This window comes from Myodes glareolus, chromosome 5 (genome assembly GCF_982192425.1).
Source record: "Myodes glareolus chromosome 5, mMyoGla1.1, whole genome shotgun sequence".
In the NCBI taxonomy this organism is placed as follows: Eukaryota; Metazoa; Chordata; class Mammalia; order Rodentia; family Cricetidae; genus Myodes; species Myodes glareolus.
Genome location: NC_142030.1, coordinates 73,689,224 through 73,711,906, shown reverse-complemented (window position 1 = coordinate 73,711,906; position 22,683 = coordinate 73,689,224). Strand labels below are relative to the sequence as shown.

At 40.1% G+C, this 22,683-nt stretch overlaps 1 protein-coding gene across 2 annotated transcripts in view; it reads right to left on the bottom strand.

The window, feature by feature from the left end:
- Hmcn1 (hemicentin 1) overlaps positions 1–22,683 on the bottom strand; it is a 439,601-nt gene that overhangs the window by 39,579 nt on the left and 377,339 nt on the right. For both annotated transcript variants that reach the window (XM_048431021.3, XM_087906434.1), the window contains 11 exons: positions 21,084–21,353; positions 17,947–18,137; positions 14,870–15,083; positions 12,943–13,077; positions 12,028–12,218; positions 10,059–10,140; positions 7,484–7,753; positions 6,856–7,026; positions 6,565–6,735; positions 770–940; positions 229–399 (listed from right to left, as the gene is read on the bottom strand). In XM_048431021.3, coding sequence (XP_048286978.3) covers positions 229–399; positions 770–940; positions 6,565–6,735; positions 6,856–7,026; positions 7,484–7,753; positions 10,059–10,140; positions 12,028–12,218; positions 12,943–13,077; positions 14,870–15,083; positions 17,947–18,137; positions 21,084–21,353 — 2,037 coding nt within the window. The remainder of the gene's footprint in view (positions 1–228; positions 400–769; positions 941–6,564; positions 6,736–6,855; positions 7,027–7,483; positions 7,754–10,058; positions 10,141–12,027; positions 12,219–12,942; positions 13,078–14,869; positions 15,084–17,946; positions 18,138–21,083; positions 21,354–22,683) is intronic.

Below are 22,683 nucleotides of genomic sequence, written 5' to 3'. Positions count from 1 at the left end.
GCTCCGATACTATATTTAAGCTGTCCCACGAGCTAAAGGTGATATGGGAGACACAGCCTCCATTCCTGCTGAGCAGAGGCTGTAACATTCAGAACACACTAATCCAAAACATTTTGGCATCCTAAATTAAAGGCTGAAGAGCAAGCAATAAAATACTGTAACTTTAAGGTTTGGAGTCAAAACAGACTTTTAAGGAAGTAATGTTGACTCACTGTTTCCAACACTCACTTGGACAAGGATCACTATTGCAAAAATCACTCTGGATATCACTCCCTTCACACTGGCTTCCTCCATACTGTGGCGCGGGGTCAGAGCAGGCCCTCGTTCTCTTCCTGGCTCCTCCGCCACAGGAGACCGTGCAGGCGCTCCAACTGGCCCAAGCCGCCCACTTGCCGTCAACTGTAGGAACAGAAAATCATATGTGCTTAGTTACTACCTGAAAATGATCAGGTTAAAAAATCATCAGAGGGTCTTGGCTGGAGAGGTGGCTCAGATGTTAAGTGTGTGTGGCTCTTCCAGAGGACGGAGTTTGGTTCTCAGCACCCAACCTAGCTCACGACTGCCTGTAACTGCATCATATCTGTCCCCTTCTTCTGACTTTTACAGGTACACACACACGTGGTATACACACACACACACAAACAAACATAAATGAAAAGAAATTAAAAAAAAACATGACCAGGTCAAACTGTGGCCATGTTAGGGTAGTGACATTGTTGGGTGAGTGGTAGGTGCTTGTAGGTGAGTGTGTGAACTCTACTTGTCTCACCTGGACAGTTTCTCTCATTGCAGACTTGCATCTGAGTTTCTGCTCCGCTGCAGTAGGCTCCCCCAAATGATGGCGGTGGGTTGTTGCAAAGTCTTGTTCTTGTCTGACTGCCTTTCCCACAACTTTTGCTGCATGCACCCCAAGGCTGCCAAACACTCCACACTCCATGAACTACAAACAACAGAGGCAGTTTCAAGCCACAGGACCGTATTTATTTAAAAAACAAAATTATGCAAATAAATTAACTCCATAGTGAGTTAAAAAAATCCCACAATCTAAAATAACTAAAATTGAACCAAAAGAAATATAACGAATGATGTCCTCCTCCTTTCATGTTTGATTTTCAGAGGGAATTGTGTCCAGGGACATTCAGAAGGCTTAACGAATGCCAACATAAATGCTTACAATTATTCAAAGGAGGCTATTTTACTAAAATCAAATTTAATTAAGCAACCATATGTAAACAGAACCTGAGTGTTCAAGCCTGAGCTAAGCGCTGGTGCATATTTGGTACTCTAGGGATAGTGGAAGAGACCAAGGGCTTCTAAACAAGTCTGCCTAACAGAGCTATATGTGTTGTGGCTGACAAGAAATTTTCAACAACGCTGTTTTGGACTCAAGACTGCAGGAGTGCATCCCTAAACGTGGCCTGGCTTCTCACTTAACCATGTTCTCTTCTTGGATCTTCCGGCAACAGGGTGATTTGCACAGATCTAAGCCTTTGAACAGTTTTCTCCATTACATAATGTTCATGAATTAGAAATTCAGAATAACACACTCACCTACTTGCTAAACAACAGAAACAAAACTGACCCACAGTTTCCAAGGAGCGCAATTAAGGACTTCCTTTTGGCAGCTAACACATTACAGCATCAGACCACAGGACTGGAACAGCCCACAGCTTCCTCCTACGTGCGTGGGCTGAGAGTCAGCACTGTGGGGCCCCTCATGCAAGAGTCAGTATCAGGCCGTATTTTCCTCAGAGAGCTTTCTAGATATGGTGATCATAAAGCATGCTTCTATGGTCACTAGCTTTGCCAAGATATATGAACCCAAAGTAGGGTTAAGACTTGTATTTAAGTATTCTCAACACAACTTTTAAGAAACTGCAATATTAAAATTAACCAATGAGATTATCATTTTTCTGATTTTCAAGGAAATATTAAGACATCTTGCATTTCCTCATAATCTTTGATTAAGGTGACTACTTATTCTCTTGCTTTGTAGACAACAGCAAACACAATCGCAGGAACCTATTGTACCCAACAAGAATTTGTTCTAAGACAATATTTGACTAACCCTAACAAGCTGGGAGGAAACATTTAAAACCACAATGCTGTTTCAAATGAATGGAACTAGAAAAAACTATCCTGAGTGAGGTAACCCAGACCCAGAAGATAAACATGTATGTACTCACTCATAAGTGGATTCTAGCTGTAAAGCAAAGGATAATGAGCGTATATAGTCCATGACCCTAGAGAAGTTAAGTAACAAGGTGAACCCTAAGAAAAATATATATAGATCCACCTATATAGACAAAATTGGGAGCATAGGGGTGGGGAGAGAAGAGAGGGTGGAAGAGGAAAAGGAGGCGAAAGGGAGAGTTGGAAGAAGAACTTGAGGGAAAAAGACATTTGAGATGGAGGAAGAACAGAGATGAGAGCAAGAAAAGAGATATTTTGATTGAGGGAGCCATTATGAAGCTAGCAAAAAACCAGGCACTAGAGAAATTCTCAGGAATCCACTAGGATGACCCCAGCTAAGACCCTAAGCAATAGAGGAGAGGGTGCCCTAACTGGCTTTGCCCTGTAGTCAGGTTGATGAATATCTTAAATATCACCATAGAACCTTTATCTAGCAACTGATGGAAACAGAGGCAGAGACCCGCAGGGAAGCACTGGGCTGAGCTCCCAAAGTCCAGGTGAAGAGTGGAAGGAGTGAGAAAACAAGCAAAGAGGTCAAGACCATGATGGGGACACCCACTGAAACAGTCTACCTGAGCTAATGGGAGCTCACCAACTCCAGCCGGACTGGGAAGCAACCAGCATAGGACCAAACTAGACCCTCTTAATGTGGGTGACAGTTGTATGACCGGGGCAGACTGCAGAGCTGCTGGCAGTGGCACCAGGATTTATTCCTCCTGCTTGTACTGGCTTTTAGGGAACCCATTCTCTTTGGATGGATACCTTGCTCAGCCTAGATATAGTGGGGAGGGCCTTGGACCCTCCCCAAAGAAACGTGCCTTACCTCCTCTGAGGAGTGGATGGGGGAGGGGTGGGAGAAAGGTGAAGAGAGGAGAGGAGGGAGTAGGAACTTGGAATGGTATGTAAAATGAAAAAAAAATAGTTTTCTTTTTTAAAAAAATAAAGTAAAAACAAATCACCATGCTGAGACTGTGATGCCCACAGACCACACTTCAGACATTCTGCAGACCCAGGAACTTTAACACAGTCTAATTTCAAGGATGTTCATCAATCAAAGTCGAAACCTCTGATGACATAGAAATGCCTTATTAGCAGAGGCTAGGGTTGATTGGCATTTGTTTATGTAATGTACGTCTTCTTTCTACTCTACACAAATAGAAGTTTGGAACTCCCCTTGAAAATGTTTTGTTTTGACTTTTTATTTCTAATTCACAAAGAAACCCTAACCAAGACTGATATTTATGACAGAAGATGGAGTAGAATTGAAGACTTCTTTTAAATAGAGAGAAAAACAAAACAACAACAACAAAAGAAACTAAGAAATACAATGTAAACCAGAGAAAGCATACAAGATCATGATGTTTGGAAGATTCCAAAAACCTTCTAAATAGTCAAACTAATCCACAAAGAAAACACAAATAGAGAGGAATTGCTAAATAAGATTTCAAACCACAGTCAGTGCATTCATTGTAATAAGTGGAAGCTCTGTGAAGAGCAGCAGGGGCCTGGGCTGGTAGTAACCACTCTTGAGAAGACCTGGGGCCAGCAGGGCTCTGTCCTTAGGGCCTGTGCAATCCTGGGCCCCTGGCTTGGCTTCTGTGTATTAAACTTCAATACTCAGGGTGCACTGAATCTTCAAAAACCAAACCCAGGATATTTTGAGCATAACAAGAGATAAATTAATGGTGTATTATAAGCCCCCTGAATTATACTTGAGTCATTCCATTACTGAATAATGAGCCCTTGTTGATATAAGTCAATAAATAAATAATAAACAAAAGTTCTTTGCAATAGAAAAGGATAACAGCTGTGCAAGATACAACAGAAAAATCAGTGTTCTATGAAAAGCATGTGAGGAACAGATGCAAGAAATAATTAAATGGATGCCAGCACTAGTGGGGAAAGGACTGATAAAACGTTTATCTACTTGTAAAGCATCCCTACACGTACATACAATAAAGGGAAATAGTAGCACCTGCTAGTTTCTGTGGCGTCTACTTCCTCCAAAGTTGGCATCTACCTACTGGGGTGGCATCACTAAGCACTCGGTTGAGAAGAGACATGGCTCTCATTCATTGTTTGTCTCACTACTAGAGAGCGCACTACGAACAGCATACCCAAACAATAGCTAAGTTCAGTTGGCTTATAGACAGTGGAATAACTAAGGAAAGGCCCCCCAAACAGCAAACCAATAAAACAATAAAAATAAAATAAATAGTTGCCAATCATGGAGAGAAAATTGATGTTTATTTTAAGACGGTAATTATTAACAACCTTCAGACTTTCGCTTTATAATTTCCGAAGCTGACAATGGAATACAAACTCTCTAATTAGGCATTTATATTTCTTCTTGTTTTGAAACAATGCCGTTACTTTAGAGACTAAAGCAAACACTTGATGTTTTACTCATGTTAAAGACTTCAGGGCAGTGGGCTATGTTTGTCTGCCTGTTTATTTATTTATTTTTCTCTGTCACACGCACACGTAGATGTGAGCCCGTCCCACCTTGTCTGGAGGTCAGAGAGTTGGAGCTTATTTTTGTTCTCGCAAAGTTGTTAACAAAAGGTGTGGCTACAAACGAAAGAGTCTGACCTACGTGAGGTTAATTAGTATTTTGAGTGTTGAAGTAGACATGCTCCACCTGGACCAAACGTCGGAGAATTCAAGTCTATTTACCTTGAGTTGTGCTAATGAAGCCTGTTGCCTTCCCCCTCCCACTTTGGAGTGAAGTGCGCAAACGTGTGGAAGGATAAACAAGGTGAGTTCAGTATTCACTGAAAGTCTCTCTTGATATTCTATGTTTCTGTCTCTTATTTCTCCTATATCTCTGTTCCTTTTGCCTAATAATTCTAATCCTCACGCTCCTACCCTGGAACATACGAGTTCAGTCAAAGCTGGCTTTTGACAATTTTTTTTTTTGCAAAGATTGTTGTAATGCTCAGATTATATATAAGATTATATCATGCTCAGATAATTCCTTTGTTTTTGAAATACAATAGAAATAAAACCAAATTCCTGGTAAAGTATCCCAGATCGAAGCAAATAGGCTTGGGCATCACATCAGCCTGGGTTCAAATATTCAGTTCCCTTTTACTAACTATACAAGCTTAGTTAATGAGTTAGTTAATAAATTCCCATGGTTTTGCAAATTTTTCTTCATGTGCATAACAAGACACAATATATAATTCAATGATTGTCTCTTTTTGAGTGATCTCTATCTTTCTTGATTATTCTCTCAGTTTTGCCCCACCAATGCGCTCTTTTGAGTTTACTCAATATGTTTATTAATGTTAAAATTACTCTTGACTTAATCGTCTCTTTATAGTCAATAGAACATTTCATATTCTATCCAATCAAGTGTTTAGAAATTCAAATGTCTTCAGATGAGAGTATATAATGAACATGGTCAAGAGTCTAGAATGAATGAGTTCTGACCAGCCCTTCCCCTCCTCTGCATGATCTTTCCTAAGAGGTTCACAACAAGGACCTTTGGACCCAGTACTCCTTGACGATCTCCATGAGCATGTTACCCAAGCTGCCACCGAAGTGCCCACCTTTTAGATTCAGTTAAGACAAATACATGCGACAAACTCATAGTTATTTCTCAGAAGCTGAAATGAGCCTCCGAGAGAGGAACTTCTTCCCTCTGAGGTCAGAGATTACAAGGCCTCTGTGAGTCACTACTTGCCTGCAGTCATTTTTTTTTCGCACATAAGAAGAATTTAATGGAGAATTAAGCCAAAGAGAAGATTAGCAGAGATCAGAGATGGAAAACACACCAGGAGAAGCATCGGCCAAATACTTGCATTCAATTATATCGGAAAGAAGAGTCCTCAGTGTAAGTTTGACTCTGTCACTTGAATCTGAGAAAGGCATGGAGTATGACATCAGTAACAAAAGGAGCGCCAAGCAGATGACGCGGTGTTCATCGGCAAGGTGGACAGATAAGACAGGTAATGGGAACCTGCAAGCAGGCTCCTCGCCATCATCACACTTCCTGACAGTTAACCACTCTCAGCTCATTTCCTCACTTGCAAAAGGATGACTAGAATAGATATCACCTGAAGCCACCAGCATCTTTCAAATTTATGAGTTGGTATATATATATAATATTATATATAGTTTCTGTGCATGATTAAAAATAATCCCAGTGCAGAACCACTTTCCTGCTTTGTGAAGGGAGACATTTTCCTGCAACACAGCCATTTCCTCACAAGGTTCTGTGTGAAGCAGGAAAAGAACACGAAGAGTGAACATATTCCCAAAGACAGAAGACATAATATCATTTCACAACGAAGGAAGAGAGGATCTTAACTCCAGGTTAGGAATTAATGTGCGAAAGCTTGGCTGGTGTCATGGCCGGGTTCTCACCTGGGCAAGGCCTAATGTTACACATGATGGTTTCCACCGCATGCCCCTCACATGGCTGCCCGCCGTGCTGAGCCGATGGGTTACTGCAAGTTCTGGTCCTGGTTTGGTTGCCATGCCCACAGCTTCTTGTGCATTCTTCCCAGAAACTCCATTCTGACCAGTGACCATCCACTGCAGGAAGGTGAAACTATTACACCACCAGAAAAATTCAAATGGCAAGCACTAGCCCCGGGGGCAGCCCAAAGGTAGGGAACAGAAGTTTGAGTCTATTAAACACCCGCGGAAGCATACCTGGACACAACTTCTTTTGACAGTGTCGTGTCTCTGAATCTGACCCTTGGCAGGGCCTCCCGCCATTGGCTGGAAGTGGGTTGTTGCACAGTCGGCTCCTCTTTTGGACGCCTTTTCCACATGTGACACTGCAGGGCCTCCAGGCAGACCACAGCGAAAAAACACCATGCACTGTGAATAAAACATTGCACGCTGTCCCAGGTTTGCAAGTGAAAACTTGTAAGTCTAATTTCCCTGAAGTCACACACTGGGTGTAGAGTTGTGTGTGATTGCTGGGGAACAGCTATGGAAGATTTCCTTTAGGGGTAAAGTTAATTTCTAGAAATAAGGGAATAATTCAATCAGTTAGATTCCTCTTAGATCCTCTGCTGATTCATGTGGTCATGGCTATGGGAGAAATAAAAGATGAAAAAGCTTATGTATTGCTTACCCTTTATATATCATATATATCACTTTCTGAAAGCTTTTGCTTAGTTTTGGGTGAAAATTTACCTTATGAATGATTATGAATTATGAATGATTAGTGTGACATTTGAAGACTCTCAACTGTGTTGTTTATCTCTCATTCTTTGTTAAGTCAGAAGGAGACTGGGTATCTGAGCTGTCTCAGGTTCTGATTCCTACTTACCTTGGACTATGATGGGCACTCTGACAAGGACAGAGCCCATCAGGTTTCGGGCTACACATTCATATTCAGAGGTATCTTCCTTGCGAGCAGCAGCGATGTATAAGGAGCTGTTAGACAGCACAGTAAGTCGGTTATCCCAGGGGATGGGGTGCCCTTGGCGGGACCATGTGATGGTTGGCTGAGGTTCACCGGTGGCTTGACAGTCCAATACGGCTCTGCCACCGGCATCCACAACAGTTTCCACAGGCTCAAGAGTGATAATGGGAGGACCTGTGAGGAAAGTAGATAGTGGCTTTTAGTTGTGAAGCGACTACGTTAATATTTTATCTTATAAAATGTGATGACTTTGGTATGAAAAGAATGATAGGGCTTTTGACATTGAGTAGTATGAACTGAAGAGAAGAAATGATGGTTGTGGGGTTTTGAGTTGGGCAATAAGGTTTGTGTTTCGATAAATCAGTAACACAAATGGAAGAAGATCTGATGGGAGGCAGTGTGGGGTGGGTGGCAATTTGTTTATTTTTTAGGACATTGACCTTGAGGTGTCTGCGAGACACATAAACAGGCCTAGATGGAAGGTAGATTCAGATATATTCATAGAGAAATCTCAAATCTGAGATGCTGGTGAGGTATGTGGATCTGGCTTCCATAATTGGATGAGATGGCTTCAAAACAAAGTGACATGGTAAAAAGATGACGAGACACAAAAAGCATTTGAGGGCACGAAGAGATGGGCAGAAGGCTGCTTTGAAAATGATACAGAGAACTGAGCACCAAGGAATCACGGGAGAAGAAACAGGAACCCTAGCAACGAAAGGAGTTTCAGGAGGAGTGAGAGGCTGTCAGCATCTGGGCAGGAACAGCAAAGCCAAGTGAGTTCCTGGAAAGGACCAGGTATAAAAGGAGCTGAAAGCAGCTGCAGACAGGATGCTTATCTCTGTATCATTCTACACACCTGGAAACTCAACTTAGGAGGGGCTTCCTTAGGGAAGAAGATCTCCAATAGTGTTTAAAAAATTGGGGACGATCATTTCAGTAGGGAGAAGATACCTCCATGTGGTGAGAGAGACAGCCTGGAGATAGAGCTGGCATTTTTATGGCCAGGATGCTTGACCCAGGGAATGGGGTGGTCGTCCACAAGGTTTTCAGTGCATGCTAAAGCCTATGCTTTCCTTTTGCCCCCCAAATTTTGATGCCTTTGCAGTTGAGCAAGTGAGTGGAGGGCAGCAAGGACATGGTGGAAACAGCGGACCATGGGGTGACCACACAGTGATGGGGAGGCTGAGCTGGGAGAAGGCAGACTTCTCAAAGATAAGAGGAGTGTGAGACACTCCGGCATGGCGGCGGTCTATTTCATATAGAGAAGTGTGCATTATATCTAAGTATAAAACAAAAATGGAAGCAAACACGTTTTGTTGTTTTATAATGCATTACTGACATGTCCCCACCTTAGCTCTGCTGTCTCAGCAACTGTCCCATGGCACCCTGCTCTTCTATATGTACCATATAGAACATAGGTAGGTACCAGGCAGAGTCATACCACTGATTCATCTTTCAATAAATGTTCTCATCCATATAGACATGGGCCCTGCTTTCATTTACTTCCTCATATTTAAGGAATTTATGAAATTCATATTTAAGAAATGTATTTGCAAACTGATACCAAATCAAGCAAATGCCTTGGGTTTATCCTTCACACTAAATGCCAATAAAGTTACTAAATAAGCTTGTCTGCTCCTGGTGCCATGGCCAACAAAGCTCTGCAGTTGAACTTAGAATTTTAATTCAGATACCGTAGATATTTTTGATGCCTATACAGCTATAATGTAATACAAATATAAAATTCTATGTGTACATATTTCATGGTCAAACAAAGCACATCATTTACATTATCATTCATCAAATGTGAATGTTTTATCTGAGTAAAAACACTGCTCTGTGCTTTGATCTTAATGTCAACAATATCTTTGGCCTTTTTAGGCTAGTTGTCAGGATTTGTACGTTAGCTGATCTGATGACGTTTTTCTTGACCTGGGTCAGCGAAGTCTGTCATGTTTCTCTAATTTTGGATGTGCTGATTGCTGATGGCATTTACTGAAGGACTCCATGATGAATCCACTTAGAATAAACAGTTATTTCATGGAAGAGGGCTGCCAGTCCACCTTGAAGCCCTTCTGAGCTCCGTTAAATTACTCTTTATCTTAACACATATTTTTCTTATTATGGAAAATAATTTTTTCTACCATTATATAGTTAGTACATATTTTAAAAGCATATAAAATGGCCCCTTTGTAAGCATGTGGCAAGAGTCTGGGGAACCACAGAGAGCACAGTGCTGTCAAGGGGTTTGCCACCAGAACACCGGCTGGAAACTGTGGGTGTCAGAAAAGAGCAGAGAAAGATTCTACAGAAGTGTATTGCTGTTATAGCTCACAACCCTGCTCCATTATCACCAGGAAAGGAGACTAGGCACAATGTGAAAGTTACTCTTCAGCTTGCAAGTTTAAAGGAAATGCTCCTTCATTTGGCAACCTTCCCGCTGTTGTGTTAGCTGGAGATGGACAGAACAGCTTACTCTGCAGAGTCAGGCTCATGCTGCGCTCCACCACCCCGGCCTCGTTGGCAGCCACGCATGTGTAGTCGCCAGCATCTTCATTCTATGGGAATAAGTGTGATAATGAGAACAGAGGTCTGCAGGGCTCGCCACTTTCTCAGTGTGATAGTTCATGTGAAGTCCCAGTTATGGGAAAGCGTTTTAACAAAAATAGAAAACATCACCCATGTCTAAGCTCATAGCTAGGTTAAAAAATGAGATGAGGAAGAGAAATGGGGAACAAAAGAGAACTTCTAAACTTAAACATTTTCATAAAATATTGAGTACTAGGAAATCAAAGTAAAAATACCATCATTTTGTTACCACCTCTTTAAAATCATGAAGGAGAAATGTAACTGTGATGATTATGGCCATCTTAAAATCCATTAAACCAGCCAGTACAAACGAACCAACATTGACTTCTTTCTAACTTGAGTTTTTGAAAATGTATCAAGCTGGGCTCCTAGGGAATTTATAATTAAGGAGAGTAAAAAATGAATTTACTTGTAATGATAAAGTACAGATTTCTATAAATTTGTACATATATGATATAGAAAACATGTAGTGCATGATTTTACTTATTTTCAGTACCATATATGTGCTTAGCTTGAAGTTTCAATATATTATCTGTATGGAAGTTTCTAGTAGGCAGCTGGAAATGGGACTTGGAAGTCTCAGGGCTGAGTCTGCATATTTAGGACTATGAAGTTGTATAATTAAAAGACTTTGCAAGAACATTAACAGTGGGATTTGAAGAGTCTCGAAAGTTTGAGAAATAGTAATAGTTGAACAGAAGGAAAAGTCACCAATGAGGAAAACTGAGACTTAATATGACATCAATCCAAATAAGAAAAAAACTCAAAACTGAAGTATTGACCAACAACAGTTAATATTTTAAAATAAGGAAAATAAATGATGAAAGTCTACTTGACTAGGTAATGATGCATTTTAAGTTATTTTAATTAAGACTGAAAGCATCTAAGGTATCACCAGGTGTGAGTTAATGAACTGTTTATACTCTAAAATATTTAGATGAATCACCTCTTTACACTCCTTTCCCGAATAATGAAGCACTATCAGAATCTTAAATATGTGTTAGTTTCCTGTAGTTGGAGGCTGTTCATTTGTTTCCCAACTGCTCAGACTCAAATTAATCACTTAGAAACTTTATTAACTGCAACATTGCTTGGCCAATAGCTTAGGCTTCTTATTAACTAACTTTTACATCTTAAATTTACCCATTTCTATTAATCTGTGTATTGCCACAAGGCTGTGATTTACCAGGTAAGGTTCTGTTCTTGTGTCTTTCTCCTTTGGCAGCTGTATGGCGTCTCTTTGACTCTGCCTACCCTCTCTTTCTGTCTCTGTTCTGATTTCCCACCTGGCTTTATTCTGCTAAATCATTGACTGAAACAACTTTATTTATCAACAAATAAAGCAACACAAATACAGAATGACATCCCACATCAATTTCATGATAAAATTTACCCTATAATTTACTTATAAACCATGTTTATAAATTTTTGATCTTCTTGTTCTAAAATAGATTTGAGAAGTTTATCTCCTCTATTAAATAATAAATAATAGATCAATGATTGGGAAAAAGCAATAAAGTAATCATATTGCTTATATTTATTTTAAAGAACAAGGGTATCAACTTGTATTATTGCTTTATAGTTTCAAAAGAATTTAGTTGCTGGATGAAATAATATTAAACATATCATGGAATACTGTTCATCCATAATAAAGGCTAGAATCCTGTTATTTGTGACAAGACAGATGGAACTGGAAACCACTGTGATAAGTGACACACATCAGGTACAGAAAAATAAGTACTGTGTGATACACTTATAGAGGGAATATACAAAGAGAGTAGAATGGTGATTCTATGAACGGCACTGACACAAGACATAGCAATGTAGATTGTGTCAACAACTCCAGCGAGACTTACCACGGTGCCATAGATGGCCAAGGAGCCGTTACCCAGTTGTTGGATCCTGTGGTTAGTTTCTATGTCTGCCCCCTTTCGGCTCCACTGGATCGTTGGGGCAGGGTCTCCTCTCACCTCGCAGTTTAGGATCGCGTTGCCGCCAAGTGGTTCAACCCAGTTAGAGGGGTAGTCACCTTTGAAGACGGGAGGCTCTGGGAAACACCATAAGACAGGCAGGAGAGAAAAGCTGGTGCTGAGTTCCTGTGTGACTTTTGACCCACACAGTCATATAATTTAGCAAGGAGAGGAAAGCTACTTTGAAATATCTTGGGGTTTCCAGAATCCTAACTTGTTTGAATCCCCAGGTAATATTATCAGTTTCAGTTCTCATCCAGGGATGGCCCCACTTCATGCCAATGGCCTCCTTATTTACCCTTTTCTTACTTGGTGTGTGCTGTGCATGTGTGTGTCTGTGAACATATGTGTGAAGGTGCTCTTGTGGTTGTGTGTGTGGGCAGCCCAAAGTTAACGCCATGGGTCTTCTTCAACCACTTTACGTATTGAGACAGAATCTCTGTCTTAACCTGGAACCCACCAATCCTAGCTGGACTCCTTGCCAGCAATCCTCTGGATCTCTTGTTTGTCTCCTGGGTGCTGGGCTTGTAGGTGGCTGACACATCTGCCTGGTTTTTTCATGGGCTCTGGGCATCCAAACACGCATGCGTTCTAATGCCTGAGGCACAAGCACTCAACCTCGAAACCATCTCCCCAGCCCCTTTCTGCCTGTGAGTTGTTTTTGTTTTTTACTCTCATGAATCTATACATGTTTGTGACATTGGAATAATAAACTGCAGTCATGTTGTATTACTTCATAGTGAGGAAACAAACTTTCATTATGAATAAATCACAAAGCGACCATGGACCGCTTTTACCCACCTTTCACGTAAACAAATCCAATCGCTTTCACAAAGCCAACGCTGTTCTCGGCTGTACACACGTAAGTGCCCGAGTCCTCCGTTGACACCCTTTCAATAACAAGTTCACTGTGTCCATTGACACTGTCAAAGTGGGCTGAGGAAACAGATTAGGAAACAACACAGATGCCTCTCAGTGACCTAGGAAAATGTCACCGCAGCATAATATTTTTAAGGTTAGATTTATGAGCAGGTCAGCAACTGAACCATAACCGGACAAGAGATCCCTTGCCACACAGCCTCCCTTGGGCTATTTACTATGTCTATAGACACTCGTTTGAAGAACCCAAACAGCCCACGGAACAGGAAAAGAGAATGAAAACAAACACCTCTGAAAAGTATTTTAAAGTGTTCCTTTCATCTCAGCCTGTTGCTTAAAGGAGGTTCGTGATGGCTCTGAGTTTCAAAAACCTTTCCTGCAGAAATATGGCCTTTTCCATTCCGTTTATCTCACCACCAGTTTTCTTCCCAAACAATTTACATCAATGGTGGGCACCCCTTTTCAGTTGTAATTCAACTGACTTGGCAGGTTGTGGGAAGTCATGAAAATATATCCCCGGTAGGTAATAACAACATCATGATCAAATCTAAAATAACTTAAACTTCCCCATAAATCATACATGCTGAGGATGTAAATATTTACAAAGAGGCTATACTATTTGGATGAGAACTTAATACGAGCATGCTAATCTTAAAACAGCCCATACCAAATAAGTTGCCGCCTGATTATGTATGGCTATTTTGTGTGCATTCTTTCACTTATTTTTAAAGAACTCATTCAACTGTATTAGGTGGAAAAGTAAGATTAAAAATGGAATTAACAGAATTAGTATTTACCTGTAGAAAGATGTTCTGATTCTTAGACATTGCCTTTCTTTACCAAGGCATAGTATGCTATTACTAAGATGATATAGTTGATGAATTTCAATGATTCACATAATTTATTATGACAGAAAAATCTCAAGCTGTTATGTTACTGCTTCCCTAGCAAGGCATTTGGTAGATGCAACTCGGAACTCTGAGGACGGACAACTACTCATTTCTGATCGTATCTCTATAGTCGTCACTGAAAGCATCTTCCGTGATAAAATCTAACAAGATTATATACACACATACATGCATGTGAACAATGAAAGGAAAGCTCTGGATTTGAAAGAGAACAAGCAGTAGTTTAGGGGAGGATTGGGAGAGAGGAAAGGGAGGGGAGAAATTATATAATTATACTATAATATCAAAAATAGAAGAGTCCACACAAGTAAGTAGACACGTGTCCTCCAGGGATGAGTGGTCTGGGTTAGGCACTAACAGCACTCAGAATACACAGCGGCTACGCATTTGTTGTGCCGATTAACCTCTTCTTCTCTGAGGTTTATCCACCCAGTGTGATGTTCTGGTACTGTGTTCTGTTAGATAAGTGAATGTGCAAGTCTCTAGCAGCAGCCCCTTAGCCCACTTATGAGCAATGCACGGGGTCCTTCAGAAGTAAGTTTAGAAGCCTAAGATACAATAGAGTCTCCTTTGGGGGAGATGGTTGTGTTGTGGTTGTCAAAAGTTTTCCTTGTATCTTAGAATGTATAGTTTTGTGATCCACTTCTCCCTTCAAAAGAATAAATAGTATATCTGTAATGAAGAAAAGCATGTAATTTTAAGAATCTGTTTTTTGCCCTATTTATTTGGTTTATTTAGTGACGTCTAGCTCGCCAAGTAATTGACGATGACCTTGAACTCCTGATTTTCCCGTTTCTCAAGTGCAGAGATTGCCAATTCACAGAACAGAAGGAGTCAACTCTATACTTGAAACCCCTCAATGACCTCCAAGAGGATGTAGAAACTGGACCACACTGCTAAATGGATGCATGCATTCAAATGGGAAGAATTAAACCACCAACCTGGAATAATATTGTTGTTGAAGGTCCATGTTAGTTTGGGCAATGGGATGCCGGTGGCTTTACAACTTAACCGTAGCTTTTCTCCTTTATTTAATGACAGGTCTCCAGGAAGTTCAGTAAAAGTGGGGAGGGAATGAACAGTTAGCGTGACAGTATGTGTATCTTCACCAGCAGCATTGGTAGCAACACATGTGTAGGTGCCAGAGTCCTCCAGCTAAATAAACAGAAGTTTTCCAAGTGTTAATACATTACAGCCTCCTACACAAAATACAGTTTCAGCACTTCTTCCCCCAAGGAGCATGCTTACCTAATGGCAATTTAAATTTCCATCTTTTAGCATAAACCACCAAGTGAGATTTTGCATACTGTAATTTGAAATGTGTACATTTAAGCATAAACCCATACCACATAGAACTAGAACCATTATTTCATGAGATCTTAGAAAACACCACAGGCTCTGCTGCTCTGCAGTGTACTAAAGAAGAAATAACCCTAAAAGGCTGTTGGCATCTTGATACTATAGTGGGCCTTCTGGGTAGTGTGATCAGAGACTAAAACCATCAGAGGACATGGTGGGATGAAGGCCATGTTCCCTGTGATTTTGGAGTCTCCCTCGCTGAGTCCTGTGGTCAACATCATTACTCACTGTACTTGACATGTGGGCAGTACTGAATTTGAATTTGAATGTCTTCCCTTGGATATTACTCCGATAGCTTCCCAGCTAACACCCTGCTTGCTCTTTCTCCATCCATCCTTGTGGTTTCCCCTGAACACCAATGTCTTCATGTTCAATTGTGAGGGACTCAGTCTTGGGTTCTCTTTTAGTTTCGTTTTGCACTCAGACCCTTGAGGATCTCACCTAGTATCATGGCTTTAAACACCACTCACATGCTGAAGAATTACAGCATCTCAAACCCAGATTTTATTTCAAAATTCTAGATTTCTGTTTGGATAACCAGCTGATATCTGATGGCTGCAATTGCAGCAGGAGAGGCCAGGGGGTTGACATTGCTTCTTCTTTTGCCGTCCATCTGCATTTTCACTGATGGCTGTTTTAGCCTCCCTATTGCTCAGACTTTTGGACTCATGTATTAGAGTCCTTCTTTGCTTTCACCTTCTCCAACACCAACAAAAATCTCCCACGATGTGCTGACTTCAAAGCATGTGCAGAACACCAACTTCTTACTGTGCTAACATTCAGCCATGATTTCTGCCATCTGACTTCTGACCTTCTTCCCACGCCCTTCTGCTTCTAACCTTGCATCCCTGCAGCCCCTTTTCATCACCATGACTGTGCTAGCTAGCTTCATGTCAACTGGACACAAGCTAGAGCCCTCTGAAAGGAGGGAACATCAATTGAGAAGATGCCACATAAGATCCAACTGTGGGGCATCTTCTTAATTAGGGATTGAGTGGGGGAGGGATGAGACTATTGTGGTGGTGCCACCACTGGGTTGGTGGTCTTGGGTTCTAGAAGAAAGCAGGTTGTGCAAGCTATGATGAGGAAGCCAGTAAACAGTGCCCCTCCGTAGCCTGGGTGTCAGCTCTTGCCTCCAGGATCCTGACCTGTTTGAGTTCCCATACTGACTTCCTTGGATGACACACAGTAATCCGAAAGCCAAATAAACCCTTTCCTTCCCAATGTGCTTTGGTCACGGTGTTTCATAGCAGCAATAGTAACTCTGATCAAGACAACGACTGATTCTAATTCTTCAGAAAAACAGCGGAAATAATATCATTCCCCAGCTGAAACCTGAAAGGAATTCTGAGTCTCACCACAAGTAGAAAGAATCCTTGTTTTATTATCTCCTTGATGGGACCTGGTGAGGCCTCCATTTATCTCCGATTTCTTGTCTCATGCCTTTTCTTTGCTTTTACTGGCTGCCAGTTTCTCAAACACACCTGGCTCATTCTCACTTAAGGTCTTTGATGTGTCTCAGCCTAAATAAACCAAGTTGCTCAATCAAAGAGAAGGTGCTTAATAAATATGCAATGAGTTGGCTGAATGTGTCTAAATGCACTGAGGTTATGTATGTATTACTGATATTTTTACCCTGACCTAATATATTAAGATTTTTTTTTTTACCTGAAACTCCAAAGAATATAAAATTTATCATCATTCAGTATATATAAAAGCAATCTAAGTTTGGTGGTATGCTTTTTTTTTTTCAATAAAAACTTAACATTCCCCCACCCATATACCAAGTCATAACAATGTAAGTTAAAAATCTGTTTTTATGGAAATAAAGTACTAAAACATCTAGTTCATATATATTATTCACTAAAAGAATTTTACATATTATCCAAGCCTCCTGTCTACTATGAATAAAATGCCTTATTGATGGAATCCTTTAAATGTATCTGAGGCACTGTCTCACAGGTTTTAAACATTTTTTCTCAAGACGTAGAAGAGCGATTGCATCCAAAAGTAGACATATTAAGTACAATCACACTGAAAATCACACTGTTTCTGCTTGCTGGCTACTGTTCTACAGACCCCAAACAGGGTGCCTGAGGGCTTGAAACGTCTCGTTAGCATAGTTCCATAGAATTTCCATGTTGTTTGTTTGTTTGAGATAGGGTTTCTGTGTGTTACAGTGCTAGCAGTTCTGGAAACCAGGTTGATCTTGAACTCACAAAGATCCGCCCGCCTCTAGGATTACAGGCGTGCACCACCCACCACGACACAGCCAAGTTTCCAGTTTTTTTTTTTGATCAGTTATTAGAAAGGGTTATTTTAAAACCTGCACGGAGAAAGACACATTTTTCTTCAGATGTGCACAGGAGTGTCTGGCGTCTCATCCTCCTGATACATAAAGAACAGCACAACCACTTATAGACTTTCCCCAGAAAACTAAACAACCATTTTAGGAAGAAGCCACTTAATGGTTTTAGCTCTTTTGTTAAATATGCTTCTAATTCCAATGATATAAAATGAATTGTAAGAGAAATTAATCTTTTTTGAGTTTATAGGAGTATTGCCTTTTGGTAGGAAATACTGCTGAGCTAAATTGAGAAGAAGAGGGAGGTGAATTACTCGCTTGGCTATGGTGTGTGTTCACATCCACTAAACTTACCACAACATTTTCCAAGAGGAGCTCTCCATCTGGCCGGGTAGTGGATTTCCCTAACAAGTTGGCTATCAGAACACTGTTCTTTCCCCAGTGAATCGCAGGCGTGGGGATTCCATCAGCAACACACGGGAGAACAACTTGGGAGTTCTCATTGACTGTGTAGTGTACTTCTGTACTTTGGATCCTCGGAGGCACTATGAAGAATTTAAAGACAGTCACCCAGAAAATTAAGGTCACATTGAAAATCAGGACATAAAACAGCCCTTTGAGGGTGACTTTACTAGGAATATGACAAAAACAAGGAACTATGAAATAGTCCCTTGTTGTATGAAAGCAACGAGTTCTTAAATAATATTTCTTTTTATTCTTTGAAAATTTTATATATGTATACAATGTATCTCTAATAGGGTCCATTCCTCTTCCCTGCACAACTAACCCCTCCCAAAATCCCTCAGGCACACCTCCCCAGACTTCATGTCCTCTTTTTTCCCCCTTATATTATTTGTATGTAAAATGAGGAAAGGTTGGTTTAAAACATAAATAAAAAATAAAAAGAAAAAAGAAAATAGATTTTTTTTCTCTCACTTAATATATCATGATCATGGTTTCCCTTCCGCCTACTCCTTCCAGATCCTCCCTTCCCATATGGACTCACTCCCTTTCTGTCTCTCGTTAGAATCAAACAGGGTTCTAAGAAACAATAAAATAAAATGATGAGACAGAAACTAACACACCGGGATTGGACAAAACAAGTAAACAGAAGGAAAAGAGCATATTAGAATCAGAGACCCACTCGTTCACACATTCAGGAATTCCATGAAAACATTAGAGTGGAAGTCATAGCAAATATACAGAGGACCTAGTGTACACTTGTCCAGGCTTGGTGCGTGCTGCCTCAGTCTCTGCGACTTTATATGAGCTTTGGTCATGTTGATTTAGAAAGCCTTGGTCTTTGGTGACCTCCATCCCCTCTGATACTTATACACAAGTTATCTATCTATCTATCTATCTATCTATCTATCTATCTATCTATCTATCTATCTACCTACCTACCTACCTATTATCTATTTATCTATCTAAATATTACTTTTAACCCACTGAGTTCATGGTTGCTGACAAGGGCATTCTCTGGGGCATGGGCAACCCACCAGTGGCTACCCCGCCAAAGAAAATTAACTCTTCCTTTCCCTGCAGCCATCAACTCTTAATGGCACCTCCTCTGGGGCAAAGTTTAGTAGTTGTTCCTCACCCACAGAATTTTTAACTGACTTTATCTTGTGCCAGTCATTTACTATTTTGTTTTAAAGTAATGTTTTATTTATTCTTTCAGAATCTTGTGCAATAAATTTCAATCATATTCATCCCCCTTTTCCAGCTCATCCCAGATCCTCTCCTATCTGTCTCTCCATCCAACTTGATGCTCTCTCTTTCTTAAAAAAAAAAAAAGACAACGCAAAACTAACAAAGACAAGAAGAAAAACTTCATGGAATCCAGTTTGTGTTGGCTGATTACTGGATGTGGATTCCATTCTTGTAAGGGCTACAGTCACACACCTGTTTAGTTTTTTTGCTGGTTTGCTAAAGTGGATCTCTTATAGCACAAGTTGGTCTCTAACTCACTAGTAGTCAAGGATTTAACCCTGATTCTCTCGCCTAGACTCTCAAGTGCTCAAATTTCAGACCAGTGCTACCATAACTTGTTCATAGTTTTAGTCCTTTATTTGAAATAAAAAATTAAGGCTATGACTTTATAGGTGACATTAGCTTTAGCCAAATATGGTACTTTTAATATCAAGGCCTCATTTTAGAAATAGTTTATAATTAATTTGAAAAATAAACCATATATTAGAACTAATTGTTATCTAGAAGAAGTGTTTTTTGTTTGCTTTTTAATTGTCTATGACTGGGGTTTTGGTTTTAATGGTTCCTTTAAAAATGTCTGCTCTTAATTGTATACCTTGGTGCACACAGATATTTACCCTTACATTTAAAAAACTTATTAATGGTTTTGTTGTTACTTGACACATGGGAAATTTTGATAAAATATCTACAAATATTTAAAAAGAAGAACTTTTTTTCTTAAGGATAAATGCATAACTACTAGTTCAATGGATTAATAAAAAGAAGAAATCTAGTTGGAAAACTTACAAAAGATGATTTTTTAACTTGAGTATATTACTCATTTAATTAAAAAGAATTTTACTTGAAATAATCACTTCTTGCTATGAAGTGAAGCAGAGTCAGATGCAGTTGAAAAATAAAGATTTTACAAATTTTTAATAAAGTAAAAAGCAAACGTCACTTAACAACAACAAAAAAAAGCTAGTCCCAAAAAAACAGTAGTTAGAGAAAGTTTAATTTGCTATTGTTTCCTACCAGCGACATTAGTGGAGATCCTATCATTAATCTTGAAATAGACAATAAAACTAACATTTTTATACTGATAGTTATTTTATTTTAAAACATATTTGATATATTTTATGTGCTTGAGTATTTTTCATCTATGTATGTATGTTTGTGCCTAGTGCCCAAAGAGGCCAGAAGAAGAAGGTATTGGTTCTCCTGAACTGGTGTCACAGACTTCTTTGAACTGCCGTGTGGGTGCTGGGAATTGAACCAGGGTCCTTGAGAAGAACAGCTAGTGCTTTTAATGGCTGAGCCATCTCTCCAGCTCATTAATGCTGATTTTAAAATAGTTTGTTAAACATCTTAATACAAAGAAAGAAAAAAAGGTCATACAGAAAAGAAAAAAGACTGTGTTGCCTTAAAACAATGAATCTTTAGTTCTTGTAAGGTTTAAACTGCATGGATTATCTGGATCATATGCTGATTATTTTTGAGCCAAAATGACGACGCTTCAAGAAGTAAAACAGAAGAGTCACAAAATGCACATGGTCACCACATAAAACAGTCACAGTATAAAAGGGGTGATTTTCCTGGAAGTACTGATGCCATCTCTCACACAGATGTGTGCACACACAAGCAAACACAGCTTATGGCACACAGGCTTGAAGATCAAGCACACAGGCACTGTTCTCCACACACTCTGGTTTTGACGGTCATGGCATTTGTTCTTGGCGATCTTTCCTCATTGTCACAGCGGCACAACAGATGGAAATTGATAATTTTAAGCAACCTACCGTGGACAGTGAGTGTGGTGCTCATGCTGCTTGATCCTGCCACATTAGCTGCCATGCATGTGTACTGACCAGCATCATCAGGCTGAGCAAACGCTATCTGCAGAGCGCCTGAGCTGAGGATGCGCTGGCGAAGGGATTCAGTAAGTGCATGCCCGTCTTTATGCCAGGTAATGTCAGGTGGTGGGAAGCCCTCTGCCTCACACAGTAGAGAGACAGGTTTATCCACAGCAGTGACATATTCCTTCTGATGAGAACTGATGGCTGGAGGAACTAAAAGACAGAAGGTTCAAACTGAGTGTACAGATCACTTCCCATAGTTCTGCTGCAGTAAAGCAACACTGTGAGACTCTAGGCTGTCAGGATCGAGTGCTGTAGTTTGGTTTTGTCTGGAACATTAGAACTCATGAGTTTATTTCAGAAAACTGGTCTTTATAAATGAACAAATGGAAGCAGTAGTTGATTTTATATAAGATAAGCATATATTTTAGAAAGGTCTCATTCAGAACAGTATTTCAGAGACTCACGAGTGTCTAGAGAAGTATCTAAGCATGCTCAAAGTTTATGACTCACTTTGAGTACTCAAACTTCTAAAATGGAGCCCTTCAAACATCGTGAAATGCTACACAGCTCAAAGACACTTTCGCCCATGCATTTTCCAGAGAGCTTATCATGACGTCTCAGCACAGTACAATATTTACAAATGAATGCACAGACAAATGGATTATAGAAAATAACTATATAGAATTTCCCCTTATTTCAGACCTGCTAAGTATTTTCCTTCCAAGGATTCCCAACAGTAACTGCTTAGGATCCTTTACTAAGACTTAAATCATCTACCATAAAAGTACTTAAAATGTCCGTGCTAAGATTATTTATAGCACCTAGCATTACCTGGCTGAATGTTTGCCTGCCGTGACACACTATTTACAAAGATAACCCTATCTAGAATCCCTCAAGCCTCTGAGGCTACAGATATCTCTCTCTGTTTGTGAAGTGCTTAAATACTATCTAATACTTAATGTGTGCCTTTGTCTTCTCATTGTTCAACTGTTTTAACCATTTAGTGAAGAAAACTTCAAATCATAAGCTTCTTTTCTGTGACCACAATCTTTCTGAAACTAATGAATAATTTTAATTCCTGTCTTTTTGTAATTACAGTGCATTCAAAACAACTCTCTTCTTGAATACTGTTTTCCTCCAGCCTCTAACCAGGTTTCCTCTGCCTCCCTGTGTCCAAAGCAAGGCACTGTCCTAGGACTTCATCCTTAGCCTTCTTCTCTGTCCATGCTCTCCTTCGGGACTCAAAGCTAGTCTCTGGATTTAACACTGACTGTGTATGAGCTTTGATCTTACACTACACACCTGCTGTGAACTCTAATACATAGTCGATGTTCTAGCTGACATTTGCATCTGAATTTTTAAAAGATTTCTGCATTCAACGCGATTAAAAAGAAACCAAAGCTTCCTTCTCCTAGTGTTTCCTCATGGCATTTCCAGTCCCTCAAGCTCAACCCAGAAGCCCAAGAAACCTAAGACTCTCCTTCCAATCTTCAAAAACCACAGCCTTGACATTTACGCTTCCAAAGACATCTACAATGAT